This window comes from Schistocerca americana, chromosome 1, assembly GCF_021461395.2.
Source record: "Schistocerca americana isolate TAMUIC-IGC-003095 chromosome 1, iqSchAmer2.1, whole genome shotgun sequence".
NCBI classification, from domain to species: Eukaryota; Metazoa; Arthropoda; class Insecta; order Orthoptera; family Acrididae; genus Schistocerca; species Schistocerca americana.
This window is the reverse complement of record NC_060119.1, coordinates 1,254,220,497-1,254,238,763: the sequence shown is the minus strand read 5'-3', so window position 1 is coordinate 1,254,238,763 and position 18,267 is coordinate 1,254,220,497. Positions and strand designations below refer to the sequence as shown.

Here is an 18,267-nt window from a genome sequence, read left to right as displayed (position 1 = left end):
CAAACAAATGTATTGTATCCAGAATGAGATTTTCACTCTGCAGCGGAGTGTGCGCTGATATGAAACTTCCTGGCAGATTAAAACTGTGTGCCCGACCGAGACTCGAACTCGGGACCTTTGCCTTTCGCGGGCAAGTGGTCTACCAACTGAGCTACCGAAGCACGACTCACGCCCGGTACTCACAGCTTTACTTCTGCCAGTACCTCGTCTCCTACATTCCAAACTTTACAGAAGCTCTCCTGCGAACCTTGCAGAACTAGCACTCCTGAAAGAAAGGATATTGCGGAGACATGGCTTAGCCACAGCCTGGGTATATGTTTCCAGAATGAGATTTTCACTCTGCAGCGGAGTGTGCGCTGATATGAAACTTCCTGGCAGATTAAAACAGTGAAGGTTCGCAGGAGAGCTTCTGTATAGTTTGGAATGTAGGAGACGAGGTACTGGCAGAAGTAAAGCTGTGAGTACCGGGCGTGAGTCGTGCTTCGGTAGCTCAGTTCGTAGAGCACTTGCCGCGATCTGAGAGTGTGAAGTGTCTTGTCACAAAAATATTTCATTTAATTACCCACCGATGGAAAATGGTTTACGCAATAATGAGGCATTTATCATTTTTGAGATAGCTACTGGTGAGGTATCTTATTAGAGATCAATTATTAAGAGTAATGATTGATGTGTGCCGTTCGTTGTAGTAGTAAAGTTCTCCTTATCTATCTGTGAGTTTTGTGCTTGATTCACAGAGGTATTGTTTGTTGCAGAATGTGTGTAACGTGTCGACGATGACGTGCAACGACCCGGAGCGCGTTCGCAGTGAGCTTCTGCGCATGCTCGTCGACAGGGGCTTCGACTGCAAGCAGAAGGGGTAAGTGACAGTGGTAGTAGCATGGAGGGTTGCGTGGGTCTTCGGTAAAATGTATTCCGATGATACTTTGTTCAGCCATACATGTTTCGACGATGTTAGACCATCATCAGTGGGTTTTTCTTTATTCTTAAAAACAGAAGTTAATATTGGATACAAATGTATGCAATTCGGTGCTGTGGCTGTGAGGTTCAACAAGAAGCATATGCCTTAATAGCGTGTTCGGCTGTCAGTGTGCTGTCTGCCCCGTGTTGTCCAGCAGGTATTTTGTTCAAGACGGAGTCCTCAAAATACATTTATTGTCCAAGTAAATAGCGAGCAGCCTGAAGACAATGACGTCAGGTGTTGTCAGTGGAGCGACACGGCTGCTTACAGGCAAGCGAGCGCTCCGTATACCAATTATTGTAAGCGGCGTTAGTATGCAGCATGCGTCTTACCCAAGGGAGCTGACGAACAAAGAACCACGGATGGCTCATCGAGCGAACTGGACCCACGGCGTTCTCCCGCTGCATGGTCTGATCGTCTGGCACTGCTGCCCGCGTGGATGTGTTGCTGGTGCGTCGATCATTAGGCCATCCTCTCGGAAACGTGGGACCTAATCGATCGGGAGTGCGCACAAGGAGCTACTGTCGCCATCTTAACACAAAAAATGCCGATTGTGATAAACAGGACTGCCACGCACAACAGACAAAGAAAGTGAGCGAAAAATGTTAATAAACAAGAGCAAAATCAAATAAACTGAAAATGTATCAGACTAAATTTTAAGGAAAAAAGAAGAAAAATAAGTAACAAGATTGCACTACAGTAGCTGATCAGAACCGTCCAAAAATTACCAGTAGTCAGAGTAACAATTATTGCAGTCCAAGGTGTTGCGGCGTGAAACTTCGCATCTTGTTAACCACGCACATTTAAATGAAGCCAGTTGTTTCAGTATGCGTCCTACAAGAAGCGACGCGCAAGTGTCGCCGCTTTCAAAGCTGCAACAAAAATACTCTACAGTCTAGAAACCGTGGTTTCCTTCACACAGCGGTACGATAGTGTGCCCTACCTTTTCTAACCTTGCAAATGCGTCATCAACCTCGCGTATTGTATGAGTGAAAAGGAGATCAGAAGTTGTTAAATATTTGATTACGTTCACTACAAAGGGAAGATTGGAATTTTGTGTAGGGTAAACCAAGTCTGATGTGAAACTGATCTTGGACTACGAATCCACAAAAGAGTGAGCTGTACAGCCCACAGAAGCTCTAAATTTCAGCATAATATTTAGCTGAACTTAACCATGTGCTATGAAACCCGATGCGTCGCACATGTAGAATGCTATATCCCCCCATTGTGTCATGGACTCGAGCGTACCAAGGTAGGAGTAAAATTACTGGCCCATGTTGTCTGTAACACGCATAGCTCAAGGTCAGTAGGCAGAACATAATTTTCAAATCAGTAATTAATGCTGTATATGTTTCACTAGTTTAGCGCCCGCTGCTTCGCTAGAGTGGACTATGTAGTCCGCACAGACTTCGATTTTTTTTGTTTTCCTATAATCGAGTTTTTATGTTGTTGAAATTTGTTAGCATCATCTAAACTTTTCACACTATTTAAGGCGATACAAGCATGGTGTTTTCCGAATGTACTTCTGACAAAAAACCGACTGTTGTAGCTGAAGTCGGAGGTCCTTGTTGATGCTGCGTTTTTAGTTTACAGTGGTGATATTACCATAGAAACTTTCATCCCTTAACACAAAAATTTCGCCCCATTAACGGTAGAAGTTCAAAAAAACACTACGACACGTATGCTTTTATTTCCAACCAATAAGTCAAATACCAATTTTCATAGATGTAACTTTAAAAATGCATTAGTAGTATTTTAATAGCGATTTATTTTCAAAAAGAATTTCACCCACTATTTTACACCCTTAATGGTTAAATTCCGAAAAATGCTGAAACACGTATTTATTCATTTCTGACCGAGAAACCAAATACCTAGTTTCGTAAGTCGAGCTTCAAAATTGTCAGAAGAACGACGCTGTTTCAATACACGCACCATCCCCTATTGACGTGGAATTTCGAAAAAATCCCTTCTTCAAACGACGCCTACAGCATAAGACCAACACGCTTTGCAGGCTTCAACTTCTGTCCATAGCGGTGTGGGGTGGGTCATAATGAATCAGTCGGGACATTGCCTGTTACACATGGGGGTACTCTTTCTCATTAAATATATATTTCATGTTATTTAAAAAACAGCTTTGTGTACTAATAATTTCTGTCAGGGGGTTCACAAAATATAGGAGCAGTGTGCACATCGATTGCCTTAAGGTATGCTGAAGTTTGGAAAAGTAATTACATTAAGTCCGTGCCCCCCCCCCCCTCTTTTTTTTTAATACGAAACGAGACAGAAGAATGCTCATTGAAGATAGTGAAATCAGAGGCTCCACAGTAATGCTCACTTACCTTTGTTACTTCATGATAATAGTCGAGCGTTTTAGTTTTTTTCCACGTGTTCAGAAGTACAGTGTTGATTTGAAAGAAACTGAATAAAGCTGGACTATATGACGAATCGAGCAGACAAAAGGCGTTGCCAATGCAGTGTTTGATATAAAATTAATTTTTGAGAACTGCACTGGCTGCATAAACTGTAAATTACTGTAAATTTTTGATGTAGGCATTTGTCTCAGTTCCTGCTTAGAGAAACAATGTAGCTATAAAGTACACTGATAGTTAAACTACAAGTGAATAAAATTCCCGTATTTATGCAAGCTTACTGGCATGAATTTTATTTGTGCATTTTTGTTAACACGATTGACAAATAAACGATACTCGATATTGATTGGGGAATAAGTTTCTGTCCTACTGAACTAATCGTGAGTTTGGTTAAAAACAGTATGATGATGCAGGTGGAAATACATCAGGTATGTGGTCACCAAGATTTTGCGGTTACAGTGTTAGGAGCTGTCGCGTTCAGACACTCTGTTAGGTGCAACATTTTCGACGGTGTAGAAGGGGTCTGCGCCGGCGTGTCGTCTGCCCTGGGATTGGGGGTCACCAGCAAACGATTCCGGACTGACTTTCTCATTGACACCCAATTTACATAGTTTAGCTGTTTAATTTACGTAATACTCTGCGTGCTGAGCATTGTTGCAACACAACGGCGAGGGACTAACGGTGTGTGACCTAGTGAAGCCGTGGGAGGTGGCGCCACGGAAGGAGGCTGGACTCGAGTCCGGCAGGTTGTCGGTCGCTGGGACGCCGCCTTTGTGGAGGCCGTGGTCGGTTTCCATTCCAGTCCTTTCTCGACTGCTAACAACTTCGTCGTCGATATGACTGTAAAGCCACTACTACAGGGCGCATTGCTTCTCCGCCCCCATGAAAGCTATATTAATCAAGATCAAAAGACTGCTAAGCTTAAAAGTCCGTCAGCTTATTTGTCTCCTTAATTAAGTCCGTTTAAAGCATAATGACCATCATCATCAGTATTATTTCAGAAGAAATGGAAGGAACATGCGAGGTTATGCTGACGCTAAGACATACCATAGAAGAAAGAGAAACCTATGTTTATAGAGTTTGTAAATTTTGCGTAGGCTTTTGACTGTGTCTACTGGGTTACTCTCTTTGAAATTATAAAGCTAGCTGCAGTAAAATACATGTCCGAAAAGTTATCTAGAACTTGTAGAAAAGCCAGGCTGCAGCTGCGAGTCGAAAGACATGAAAGGCAAGCTGTAATTGAGGAGGAAATGAGAGGATTATAGCCTATACCAGTTGTGGAAGCCGAGGAGGAATTGAAGTTCATCGAGGAGAAATAAAAACTTTGAGTTTCGCCAATGACAGTGTAATTTTGTCAGAGACGCAGGAAGGGTTTGCAAAAGAATTTGAATGTAGTGGATATTTTGTTGAAAAAGTTTACGCCATGTGTGTCGACAAAACTAAAACAAGAGTGGTGGAATTACGCGAGCTAAATGAGATGATACTGAGGGAATTCGCTTAGGAAAAGAGACTTTAAAATTAGATGATGAGTTTTGGTAATTGGGCAGCGGGAAACTCACGATGCCAAGTAAAGAGGGTATAAAACGCAGATCGGCAACAAGAAGACAAGCATTAATAAGAGGAACTCATCACCATCGAATATAAATTTATGTCTTAAGAAATCTTTTCTGAAGGTATTTGAGCAACATACTACCCCTCCCATTGCACGGAAATGAAATTTGAACGTTAAACAGTTCAAGCAAAAAGAGAGTAGAAGCCTTTGAAATGTGCTTCAGAAGAATGTTCAAGGTTACAGAGTAGATCGGATAACTAATGAGGAGGTACTGAATTGTTCTTGAAGTCGCCTGTGTTGTATATGTTGCACTCTAGATGAAATAACTCTCACGGCTGGCACTTCGAAGGATCTCAATACTTGTGAGGGAATGTCGTCTGCTCTGTGGACCTTGTTTCTACTTACGTCTTCCTGTTCAAAATGGTTCAAATGGCTCTGAGCACGATGGGACTCAACTTCTGAGGTCATTAGTCCCCTAGAACTTAGAACTAGTTAAACCTAACTAACCTAAGGACATCACAAACATCCATGCCCGAGGCAGGATTCGAACCTGCGACCGTAGCGGTCTTGCGGTTCCAGACTGCAGCGCCTTTAACCGCACGGCCACTTCGGCCGGCCGTCTTCCTGTGCTCAATCAAATTCTTCTCGCAGTATAACAACTTCCATTTACTCTTCATTTACTTACTTTCCTTCGTTACAGTTGTATAGCCCTTCTACATATTTCTTTCGCGCTTCAGCTTTCACTTCTTTACTTAATATTGCGTTGCCGGCCGAGCGCTTTATGTTCATGTAGTTGCTTCTCTGTTCTCCAAAGATCTGTTTAATTTTCCTGTAGACGTCATCTCCGTCCCTCCTAGATATGGATGCTCGTACAGGGTTACGTTTGTCGTCTAGCCATTCCTGCTGAGCCACTTTTGCACTTCTTATCAGTCTCAATTTTTAAGAAGACTATATTTCCTTTCGCTCACTTCATTTGATGTCTTTTTTTTTTTTTTTTCGTCAGTTAAACTTAATCGCTTGTTATGTCGACGGATTTTTAGCTCTTGTCTTTTTTCCTCTGCTGCCTTCGCTATAACATCTCACAAAGCTGCCCATTCAACTCTGTTGTGTTGCTTTCTTCTGTTTTAGTCAATCGTTCCTTAGTGCTCCCTCTCAAACTACCAGCAACCTCTTGTTTTCCAAATTCTCACATCACAATAAATATCTTTCTAGTCAATTTTACCATCCAGATTAACAGTTGGCACAATTGTCTACGATTGCGTTAAGGCATTGATGTTAGTTGATTTCGGTACAACTCTCTTGGTATCTCTAATTTTCAGATTTCTTTCACATGCATTTCCTCTTCAAATTCCTATTGGTCGGCGTTGAAAACGAATTCTTACTGAACGATGAGATAAGTTTATCTCATCTACAAATTTTCGGGGCGATTCCGCAGTTTGCTGTGCATCGCTTTGTTTGAAATTTCGCTATCTTTAAGTCTTCCAGTTCTGTAGCGCTATTACAAGTTACAAAACCATCCACTGCTTCCTTTGAAAGCATTGTAACCTGTGTCGCGCGCAATTTGATGTGCGTAACGTAGTAAGTGACTATCGTGCACATCCTGTAAATTTTATCGACCGTCCTTGAAACGCGGAAACACCAGTTTTTGTAACAAGTGCGCCTTGTCCTCTCTTGAATATCCTTAGTTTTTTCTTATGCGCTACACGCTCGTATTGTTGCGACTTATTCGAAACCTGTACATAATTGTTTTTTTTACTATGTTGCGGATGATCTTCCATGTACGTAATTATGTTTAGTACCCAATTCTTGGACAACGATTATCCTTTACTATGTTTCATTGGGGACGGGATTTGTGGCTCGCTTTCCGGCAAGGATGATGGATGACACGGCTGGACACCGGTTTCAATAATACTTGCTGAGCACGTATCGTCGTCATTGTATTCCTCATGTACCTTGTCCGCACAGACCAGTGTATACGACATCACACATTCCACTGACTCATCTTCCATAAACGCTAATATTTCATCTGCCACTTGCTTCTCACTCTGCGAATTTCCTTGGGTTCATTTCTGACAAAATTTCAACTTCGGCAGCTGTTGCAGATATAATGCAATGTGTGCTTTGTTCACCGTTTCCATTGCTCTGCTTTGTGTCAACACCACTAACAAGAAGCTGTTGAGAGTTACTCGTCGATTAAGCAGTGCAAATAAGCTCCTTAGCTCGTGCTGCTCTCACCATTGGATACCTCCAGCCCCTCCCCGTGTAGTCATTAGCAGCTAGTGTTGTAATTGCATGGTACACAATAAGTGGGACGCCCATTGCCGTAAACGTCATTGGCCTTTTGCGACCTCGCACTCAAGGGGTTGCTTTTTATTAACGATGGCAAGTGTGATCTGAAGATGATTGACATGGTTGTCGTAGCAAGATTGAATATTGTAACCCATAAAGCCTCCAAAAATAAACGAAAAATATACCTATTCAAAAAAACCAGATAAAAATTCGTTTGACGCATTCCTGAGAGACAATCTCCACTCCTTCCAAATTACTGATAGAAGTGTAGACCAGATGCGGCTTGAATTCAGAGAAATAGTATCGGCAGCAATTGAGAGATTTATATAAATTAACAAACGACGGAACTGATCCTCCTCGGTGCACAAAACTGGTCAGAACACTGTTACAGAAACAATGAAACAAACGCGCCAAATTTAAACAGACGCAAAATCACCGAGATTCGCGATCTTTTACAGAAGCTCGAAATTTAGCGCGGAGTTCAATGGGAGACGCCCATAACAGTTTCCACAACGAACTTTGTCTCTAAACCTGGCAGAAAATCGAAAGCGATTCTGGTCGTATGTGACGTATGTTGTTGTTGTTGTTGTTGTTGTTGTTGTTGTTGTTGTTGCTGTGGTCTTCAGTCCTTAGACTGGTTTGATGCAGCTCTCCATGCTACTCTATCCTGTGCAAGCATCTTCATCTCCGAGTAATTACTGCAACCTACATCCTTCTGAATCTGCTTGGTGTATCCATCTCTTGGTCTCGCTCTATGATTTTTACCCTCCACACTGCCCTCCAGTACTAAATTGGTGATCCCTTGATGTCTCTGAACATGTCCTACCAACCGATCCCTTCTCCTAGTCAAGTTGTGCCACAAACTTCTCTTCGCCCCAATCCTATTCAACACCTCCTCATTAGTTATGTGATCTACCCATCTAATCTTCAGCATTCTTCTGTAGCACCACATTTCGAAAGCTTCTATTCTCTTCTTATCTAAACTATTTATCGTCCAAGTTTCACTTCCATACATGGCTACACTCCATACAAATACTTTCAGAAACGACTTCCTGACATTTAAATCTATACTCGAGGTTAACAAATTTCTCTTCTTCAGAAACGCTTTCCTTGCCATTGCCAATCTACGTTTTATATCCTCTCTACTTCGACCATCATCAGTTATTTTGCTCCCCAAATAGCAAAACTCCTTTACTACTTTAAGTGTCTCATTTCCTAATCTAATTCCGTCAGCATCACCCGACTTAATTCGACTACATTCCATTATCCTCGTTTTGCTTTTGTTGATGTTCATCTTATACCCTCCTTTCAAGACACTATCCATTCCGTTCAACTGCTCTTCCAAGTCCTTTACTGTCTCTGACAGAATTACAATGTCATCGGCGAACGTCAAAGTTTTTACTTCTTCTCCATGGATTTTAATACTTACTCCGAATTTTTCTTTTGTTTCCTTCACTGCATGCTCAATATACAGATTGAATAACATCGGGGAGAGGCTACAACCCTGTCTCATTCCCTTGCCAACCACTGCTTCCCTTTCATGCTCCTCAACTCTTATAACTGCCATTTGGTTTCTATACAAATTGTAAATAGCCTTTCGCTCCCTATATTTTACACCTGCCACCTTCAAAATTTGAAAGAGAGTATTCCAGTCAACATTGTCAAAAGCTTTCTCTAAGTCTACAAATGCTAGAAACGTAGGTTTGCCTTTCCTTAATCTAGTTTCTAAGATAAGCCGTAGGGTCAGTGTTGCCTCACGTGTTCCAATATTTCTACGGAATCCAAACTGATCTTCTCCAAGGTCGGCTTTGCTAGTTTTTCCATTCGTCTGTAAAGAATTCGAGTTAGTATTTTGCAGCCGTGACTTATTAAACTGATAGTTCGGTAATTTTCACATCTGTCAGCACCTGCTTTCTTTGGGATTCGAATTATTATATTCTTCTTGAAGTCTGAGGGTATTTCGCCTGTCTCATACATCTTGCTTACCAGATGGTAGAGTTTTGTCAGGACTGGCTCTCCCAAGGCCGTCAGTAGTTCTAATGGGATGTTGTCTACTCTCGGGGCCTTGTTTCGACTCAGGTCTTTCAGTGCTCTGTCAAACTCTTCACGCAGTATCATATCTCCCATTTCATCTTCATCTACATCCTCTTCCATTTCCATAATATTGTCTTCAAGTACGTCGCCCTTGTATAGACCCTCTATATACTCCTTCCACCTTTCTGCTTTCCCTTCTTTGCTTAGAACTGGGTTTCCATCTGAGCCCTTCATATTCATACAAGTGGTTCTCTTTTCTCCAAAGGTCTCTTTAATTTTCCTGCAGGCAGTATCTGTCTTACCCCTAGTGAGATAAGCCTCTACATCCTTACATTTGTCCTCTAGCCATCCCTGCTTAGCAATTTTGCACTTCCTGTCGATCTCATTTTTGAGACGTTTGTATTCCTTTTCACCTGCTTCATTTACTGCATTTTTATATTTTCTCCTTTCATCAATTACATTCAATATCTCTTCTGTTACCGAAGGATTTCTACTAGCCCTCGTCTTTTTACCTACTTGATCCTCTGCTGCCTTCACTACTTCATCCCTCAAAGCTACCCATTCTTCTTCTACTGTATTTCTTTCCCCCATTCCAGTCAATTGTTCCCTTATGCTCTCCCTGAAACTCTGTACAACCTCTGGTTTAGTCAGTTTATCCAGGTCCCATCTCCTTAAATTCCCACCTTTTTGCAGTTTCTTCAGTTTTCAGTTTTGATTTAAGTATGTTAGCGGCAAGAAACAATCAGTGGCTTCTCTGCGTGATAGCAATGGAGATACTATTGAAGACAGTGCTGTCAAACGAGAGTTACTAAACACAGCCTTTCGAATTGCCTTCACAAAATAAGACGAAGTAAATATTCCAGAATTCTAATCGAGAACAGCTACCAATATGAGTGACGTAGAAGTCTGGTCCAGACTATATACCAGAGTATACTGATGCGTTAGCTCCGTACTTGACAATCATACACAACAGTTGGCTCGACGAAAGACCCGTATCCAAAGACTGGAAAGTTGCACAGGTCACACCAATATTCAAGAAGGGTAATAGGAGTAATCCACTTAATTACAGGTCCATATCATTAACGTCGATATGTAGCAGGATTCTGGAACATATATTGTGTTCGAAGATTATGAATTACCTCGAAGGAAACAGTGTATTGACAGACAGTCAACATGGGTTTAGAAAACATGGTTGTTGTGAAACACAGCTAGCTCTTTATTCACATGAAGTGTTGTTATTGACACGGGATTTCAGATCGATTCCGTATTTCCGGATTTCCTGACGTCTTCTGACACTGTACCACGCAAGCAGCTCATGCGTGCTAATGGAATATCGTCTCAGTTATGTGAGTGGATTTGTGACTTCCTGCCAGAGAGGTCACACCTCGTAGAAATGGACGGAAAGTCATCGAGTAAAACAGAATTGATTTCTAGCGTTCCGCAAGGTAGTGTTATAGGCCCTTTGCTGTTCCTTATGTATATAAACGATTTGGGAGACAATCTAAGGAGCCGCCTTCGGTTGTTTGCAGATGACGCTGTCATTCATCGACGAATAAAGTCATCAGAAGATCAAAACAAATGGCAAAACGGTTTTGCGAAGATATGTGAATGGCGCGAAAATTGGCAGTTGACCCTAAATAAGGAAAAGTGTAAGGTGATCCACGCGAGTGCTAAAAGGAACTCGTTAAACTTCGGTTACACGATAAATCGCACAAATCTAAATGCCGTAAATTCAACTAATCAGCTAGGAATTACAGTTACGAACAACTTAAATTTGGAGGAACACGTAGGAAATGTTGTGGGGAAGGACAACCAAAGACTACATTTTATTGGCAGGACACTTACAACGGAACCTCCCCATCACACCCCCCTCAGATTTAATTATAAGTTGGCACAGTGGATAGGCCTTGAAAAACTGACCATAGATCAATCGAGAAAACAGGAAGAAGTTGTGTGGAACTATGAAAAAAAAAGCAAAATATACAAACTGAGTAGTCCATGCGCAACATAAGCAACATCAAGGACAATGTGAGCTTAGGAGCGCTGTGGTCCCGTGGTTAGCGTGAGCAGCTGCGGAACGACAGGTCCTTGGCTCAATGCTTCTCTCAACTGAAAAGTTTACTTTTTTTTACTTTCGAAAAGTTATGATCTGTCCGTGCGTTCATTGACGTCTCTGTTCACTGTAGTAAGTTTAGTGTCTATGTTTTGCGACCGCACCGCAAAACCGTGCGATTAGTAGACTAAATGACGTGCCTCTCCAATGGGATCCGAAAGCATTTGATCGCAAGGTCATAGGTCAACCGATTCCTCCACAGGAAACCACGTCTGGTGTATTCAATACGACACTGGTGACGGCATGTGAGTCACATGACAGGAATATATTGTAGACCCACCTAACTTGTGCACTTGGCGAATGGGTAAAAAGATTCTCCCACCTTGCCCGATTTAGGTTTTCTTGTGGATGTGATAATCACTCCCAAAAAAGTGATGAAAACATAAAAGTTCGTGACGTAAACTGCAACAAATGAATGCAACAATTTCACAGTCGCACAGTTTTCTCTGTGCTCTGTCAAAACATGTTTTTAACGTTTTCAAATTTTTCCGTGTGTAGACCGTCAAATCCTGCGTATGTCCAAGCAAATCTGAACGTGTCCTGGAATTTTGGAGAGCGAAGTTGATTATGTGTGAGTGCCTGAACTTTGATGATTGTCTGAAAAAAAATTAAAATTTTCACTCAAGGGAAGACTTGAACCAAGGACCTCTCGTTGCGGAGTTGCTCACGCTAACCACGGGACCACGGCGTTCCGAAGCTCAAATTATCCTTCTTGTTGCATATCTTGCACATGGACTACTCAGTTTGTATATTTTAGTTTTTTTTCTTTCTTAGTTCCACAAACTTCTTCCTGTTTTCTCGATTGATCTGTGTTCAGTTTTTCAAGGCCTATCCACTGTGCCAACTTATAACTAAATCTGAAGGGGGTGTGATGGGGAGGTTCCCTTGCTAGAAAATGTAACAGATCTACTAAGGAAACTGCCTCCTTTAGGGTTGTCCGTCGTTTTTTAGAATACTGCTGCGCGGTGTGGGATCCTTGCCAGATATGACCGACGGAGTACGTCGAAAAAGTTCAAAGAAGAGCAGTACGTTTTGTATTATCGCGAAATATGGGAGAGAGTGTCACTGAAATGATACAGGATTTGGGGTGGACGTCATTAAAACACGTTGTTAGTTGCGACGGAATCTTCTCACGAAATTCCAGTCACTAACTTTCTCCTCCGCGAAAATATTTTGTTGCCACAGGCCTACATAGGGAGGAGCGATCACCACGATAAAATAAGGGAAATCAGAGTTCGTACGGAAAGATGTAGATGTTCGTTCTTTCCGCGCGCTATACGAGATTGGAATAAAGTTCCAGCGAGCGTTGCGGAGGAGCGACTGTGGCGCCGCCATAAAGAGTCAGCGGCCGGCGGTGATTGGGCGAGGGCCGAGTAATTAGGCGCGCAGGCTTCGTGGAAGCGCAGCCGCTCTGGGCGGCCGGCCGCTCGTTAGCGCCGACGGGGATTACGTTGTCACCAGCAGAGGGCGAGGGCGAGGGCGGCAGCGGCCGGCGCGTTCCGGAACACTGCCGGCCGAGTAGCGGCCCAGCCGGCGAGCGGCCCGGCGGCCACGCTGCCCGCTGCCAGGCGCCTGGTACCGCTTGACTCGTCAACTGGCAAGTCCACGGTCAAGCTGCCTGATGGTCTCGTCCTCAACCAGGAGTCGCCACTGCTGGTAGCAGCAGGCGCCAGCACTATCGTGTACAAGGGGAACTGGAGGACTCGAGAGGAAAAGCTTGGAAACTATGCCGTAGGGAAGTTGCAGTGCCAGAAAAACTGCAGCAGAATGCTGAGGAATTGTGACACTGGTGCAGGCACCGCCAGTTGATCTTGAACGTAAATAAATTGAGAGTACTGTACATGAACAGGAGGAGAGATACGTTCGTGTTCGATTACACAAGTGACGCTTAATCACCGGTATCAGTCCCAGCCGTAAAATGTCGACGAGGATGTGTCCGAAGCGTCGCAATGTGGAACGATCACATAAAACTACACTGCGCAACACAATTAAAGGACCGCTTTATCGAAACCCAGTATTTATATCCCATTGCGAGATAGTAGTCCAAAATATTGCTGGAACGTCCATAGAACCTTCCTCTGTAATGGCGGAAAAGTGTGGCGCCCTGCGACGACACACTCGGGTTCGGCGACGAGTCACACAGTAGAGTGTCGATGCATGCGGATGAAAGGCCAGAGTTCAGAAGTTCATGTGAGGTGTTAAGTGGGTTGAGGATGTCAGATTGCCGCCAAAGCTCACCACAATTCTGCCCAACGTCACCGTGGATGCGTCACACGATCAGAAGGTCGTCGCACCCCCTCTTACTCACATTTTACCCCCGCTTTTTACGCCTCCGCGACGGAGATCAGAACCGCGACACGCAGCGTTGAAATCACGCTGTTTTCTTATGCGTGGGCGATGAAATGGTTTCAGACACACCGCCGCTCAGAAAAGGCCTCAGGGGATGGCATAAGGGCCGTCAATGAAACCATACTTTCCCTCGAGACGTTGATCCCCACATACTTTGCGGCCGGAAACATTTCAATGTGCGGTTAGCAACAGGGCAACGTTCATCATCATCTTTGAGAATACTGACACTCCACGCACGCTTCAACCCTTCTCTAAAATGTACAGTCTGCTTTTGCTTTTTCACCCTTCTCGTTTTGCGCTCTTCTGTGGCACGATCATGGACGGGTACGTCATTGACGTAAAACTGCAAAAGGCACTCCAATATCCCCCCCCCCCCCCCCCCCCCCCCCCCCCGCCACCCCGTTAGGCAAAATTATGAGTGACACCCGCCCAACTTTCTTGAGCACTTCAAAAATGTGCCTTCACAAAGAAAACCTGTGAGGCTCCTGACCAACTGCTAGTAGGCATTCCGGAACGGAGAGCTGTCAAATGCTTATCTACCTGCAGTGGCTAGTACTGTCGTCGTGGGTTTCCTCTGTACTGGTACAGTTTTTAAATGCGCAACAAACTTGGGCGTGTGTCACTGAGAGCGTGGCCGGACTGGGTGTTGGTAGGGGGACGCTTCGCCGTTTTAATCACGGATGTGCGAATGTCACACCCTTCCTGATCCTGCCGCAGGACGGCGCAACACGAGAGAGCTAAAAAACGCAAAGCATCCTTTTCAGTTTCGGCTCGCATTCAAATTTCATCGAATATATTTGAGTACTCCGTTGTGGTTCCACACTGCTCATCACAGCAAAGGTTTCGAATGCACTATACTCCAAAGGGATGCGATCACGGTCAGTGAGGTTGCTGGCCCGCGATGTCATTAGAGAAGAGTTGAAGCGTCCGTGGGGGTGTCAGCAGTGTCGCACTGTGAAATGTCGCTTTCGACCACAAAATGCGTGCGAATCAACGCCTCAAAGGAAGGGGTGGTTTCGTTAACGCCCTTTATAGCACTCCGTGAGGTTTTTTCGTGTCGATTCTGAGAAGCGGTGTATCTGAAATGTTTTCCACGCACCCCTATAAGAAAACTACGCGATTTCAACGCTCGGCGTCGCGGTTCTAACCACCTTTCAAATTCATGTGTGTGTGAAAGCTTATGGGACTTAACTGCTAAGGTCATCAGTCCCTAAGCTTACACACTACTTAACCTAAATTATCCTACCCATGCGCGAGGGAGGACTCGAACCTCCGCCGGGGCCAGCCGCACAGTCCATGACTGTAGCGCCTCAGACCGCCCGGCTAATCCCGCGCGTCTCTAAGCACCTTTGTGGAGACCTCAAAAGAAGGGGTGAATTGGGGATGAGAGAGGCTGCGACGAAATTCGCGTCGTGTCACACGTCCACGGTGGCGCTGGGCAGAATTGAGGAGAAATTTGGTCACAATGTGGCATCATTAACCCACCATACACCTCACATGAACTTCTGAGCTCTGGCCTTCTTTTCGCATGCTTCGACACCTTGCTGTTTGAAGCTTTTTCCCCCGCCCGACGTTGATGTCGTAGGGCGCCACAAAATGGTTCAAATGGCTCTGAGCACTATGGGACTCAACTGCTGAGGTCATTAGTCCCCTAGAACTTAGAACTAGTTAAACCTAACTAACCTAAGGACATCACAAACATCCATGCCCGAGGCAGGATTCGAACCTGCGACCGTAGCGGTCTTGCGGTTCCAGACTGCAGCGCCTTTAATCGCACGGCCACTTCGGCCGGCCCTAGGGCGCCACACTTTAGCATAATTATACAGGAAGGTTGTGGGCACGTTTGATCCAAATTCTAAACTGAAACGTTGCAACTGGAAATAATTAAAGGGTTTCAAAAAGAAATCCTTTAATTCTGTTGCGCATTGTCTTTGTAGGAGAAGTAGGAGTAACGCCGAGGAAATTTGATTCGTCCATGAAATATGTATCTTTCGTAAAATCTTTTCTTTCCACTGAGTACTGGTTATGAGCCAGGGGCCGTTAAAACCAGACAAGTTCAGTAGGGAAGAACGACGCGCTTCTTCACGGCTTCGTTAAAGTAAGCGTGAGAACGTCAACAAAACCAGTGGCAGACGCCATACTTTACGGTGTTATGCATCATGGAGAGGTTATCTGTCGAAATTCCAAATTCATCGGTACCACAAATAGTAGATTACATGTAACTGCCTCCTACTTCACTTTCGGAAACGACTATGGCGGGAAGCACGGAGAAGTTGCAGCCCGTATTAAGGTTTGCCGACGGTCGTTCGCAAGGTGGCTTGTGGAGCACAGACGTAGGTGTAGAAACTCAAAGGACTCGACGACAAACATACCTCTTTGACTGAAAGACCGTACTGCAATCACAATGCCCACATCTGATTTGGAGAACACTACTCTCATGATAGAATTCTAAAAAGTGTCACAGGGAAGTGTGTTACCTCAAACATGTTTTAGCTTCCTCTCTGAGGCTGTTTTTCGTCAATAATTCGATAGCCACAAACGAATCATGGTCTGTGATACGCGTTTAAACGATGTCAGTGACGAGATGCGATGTTACATAACGGTTTTCTGCTGCTCAACAGTTGCTCTCTAAACAACATCCCACGCGAACAAACCCGGCGAGGTGCCGCAGTCGTTAGCACTCTGGACTTGAGTTCGGTAGGACGAAGGTTCAAATCTCCGTCCGGTGATCCAGATGTAGGTTTTCCGTGATTTCGTTAAATCGCTAAAGGCAAATGCCGAGATGATTTCTTTGAAAGGACACGGCGACTTCCTTCCCCCTCTTTGACACAATCCGAGCTTGTGCTCAGTCTGTAATGACATCGTTGTTGACGGGACCTTAAACCCAATCTTCTTTCCTTCCACACGAGCAAACCAGTTGCGTCTTTACTTGATGTTGCTCGCACCTTAGGTAATTAGGCAATGCAGATCGGGCCGCACACGTTTGCTTTCATGCCCAGCAACTAACTCGCTGCAATAATAGCCTGTAGCTGTGATCCTGCTGTAAAATACTCTTACAGTGAATTAATTGTGGATTAATAAAATACATAGAAGTATTAAATATAGATAAATGAATAATTTAATAAAAAGGGTTGTGTTCTAACGTCTGTAATTGATACAATCAACAGAGAATTTGTTCATGAATCTTTTTCTCAGCTAGATGCAAAGTGGTCCTACGAAATCCAATTAAAATACAAACAGAAAATAACCTTATCAAATGCAGTACAGTTACATTGAGAGCATTGCGAGAGTGCTTGCAAAATTCCCAAGCTAAACATCCCTTCAACTACATGGAAACTAAATCCATTTCGTGATCATAATACACGAAATATTCGTCAGTTCAAAACAGTTAAGAGTTCAACATGATGATTTAGAAATTAACACACGCGAGATAATGAGTAGAAAGATATACTCTGTCTATTCTCAATTCCGTAATGCAATCAGAAAAAGTTATAGTATTGTAGCGGGCGTTCACCGCCTAGGATCTATCACTTACGTGATGAAATCCCGTACAATATTACAGGCAGGTCTGCCTTCTTCGCCGGCCGCGGTGGTCTAGCGGTTCTGGCGCTGCAGTCCGGAACCGCGGGACTGCTACGGTCGCAGGTTCGAATCCTGCTTCGGGCATGGGTGTGTGTGATGTCCTTAGGTTAGTTAGGTTTAAGTAGTTCTAAGTTCTAGGGGACTTATGACCTAAGATGTTGAGTCCCATAGTGCTCAGAGCCATCTGCCTTCTTCCAGAACGAACACAACTGTATTCTTCAAGCACTAAATGAAAAGTGCCCTCAAGCGCTTCCTTGAGCACACCACTCGAAAACTATCAGCTTATACTTTACTGCAGCGTGTTCTGCCACTGCCTGCTTGTCCATTGCGTGAAGGAAGGCCATCCCCACCAAAAATACATCATTCTTAAGGTCTACATACATGTTTAGAATCAAATTTACCCCTTTTCTGACTAAACTAATACATTATAGCAATATTTAAATAACTAAATGTTATAACTTCTCATTCACGCTCAGATCATTTACAGTAACGTTCATAAATAAATAAACCAGCATTCTTGCGCAAATGCACTCACCTTAGATAACAGATCATTGTTAAAAAGTTATTTAGGCGTGCTTGACAACCGTCTTTTGGCACTGTATTCAATAGTGATGTCAGATAACGGATGCAGTTTTCCACTTCTTAATTTACCTTTATTTTGTATTAGCAATTGTGATCAATTGTGAAATAAATATTTGGCAAAAATTTAACATGAGCTGCTAATGCTGCAGTCCACAGCTCGTGGTCGTGCGGTAGCGTTCTCGCTTCCCACGCCCGGGTTCCCGGGTTCGATTCCCGGCGGGGTCAGGGATTTTCTCTGCCTCGTGATGACTGGGTGTTGTGTGCTGTCCTTAGGTTAGTTAGGTTTCAGTAGTTCTAAGTTCTAGGGGACTGATGAACATATATGTTAAGTCCCATAGTGCTCAGAGCCATTGGAGCCATTTACTAATGCTGCATTCATTTGCTGTGCTTTTGTGGAAAACACGATGTTCTGACAAACACTGGCATAATGAAAATATAT

The 18,267-nt window shown here is 43.8% G+C and overlaps 1 protein-coding gene across 1 annotated transcript in view; it reads left to right on the top strand.

The window, feature by feature from the left end:
- LOC124598711 (maternal embryonic leucine zipper kinase-like) overlaps positions 1-18,267 on the top strand; it is a 425,764-nt gene that overhangs the window by 313,216 nt on the left and 94,281 nt on the right. Inside the window, exon 12 of the mRNA XM_047136020.1 lies at positions 753-856. Within this exon, the coding sequence (XP_046991976.1) occupies positions 753-856 (104 nt within the window). The remainder of the gene's footprint in view (positions 1-752; positions 857-18,267) is intronic.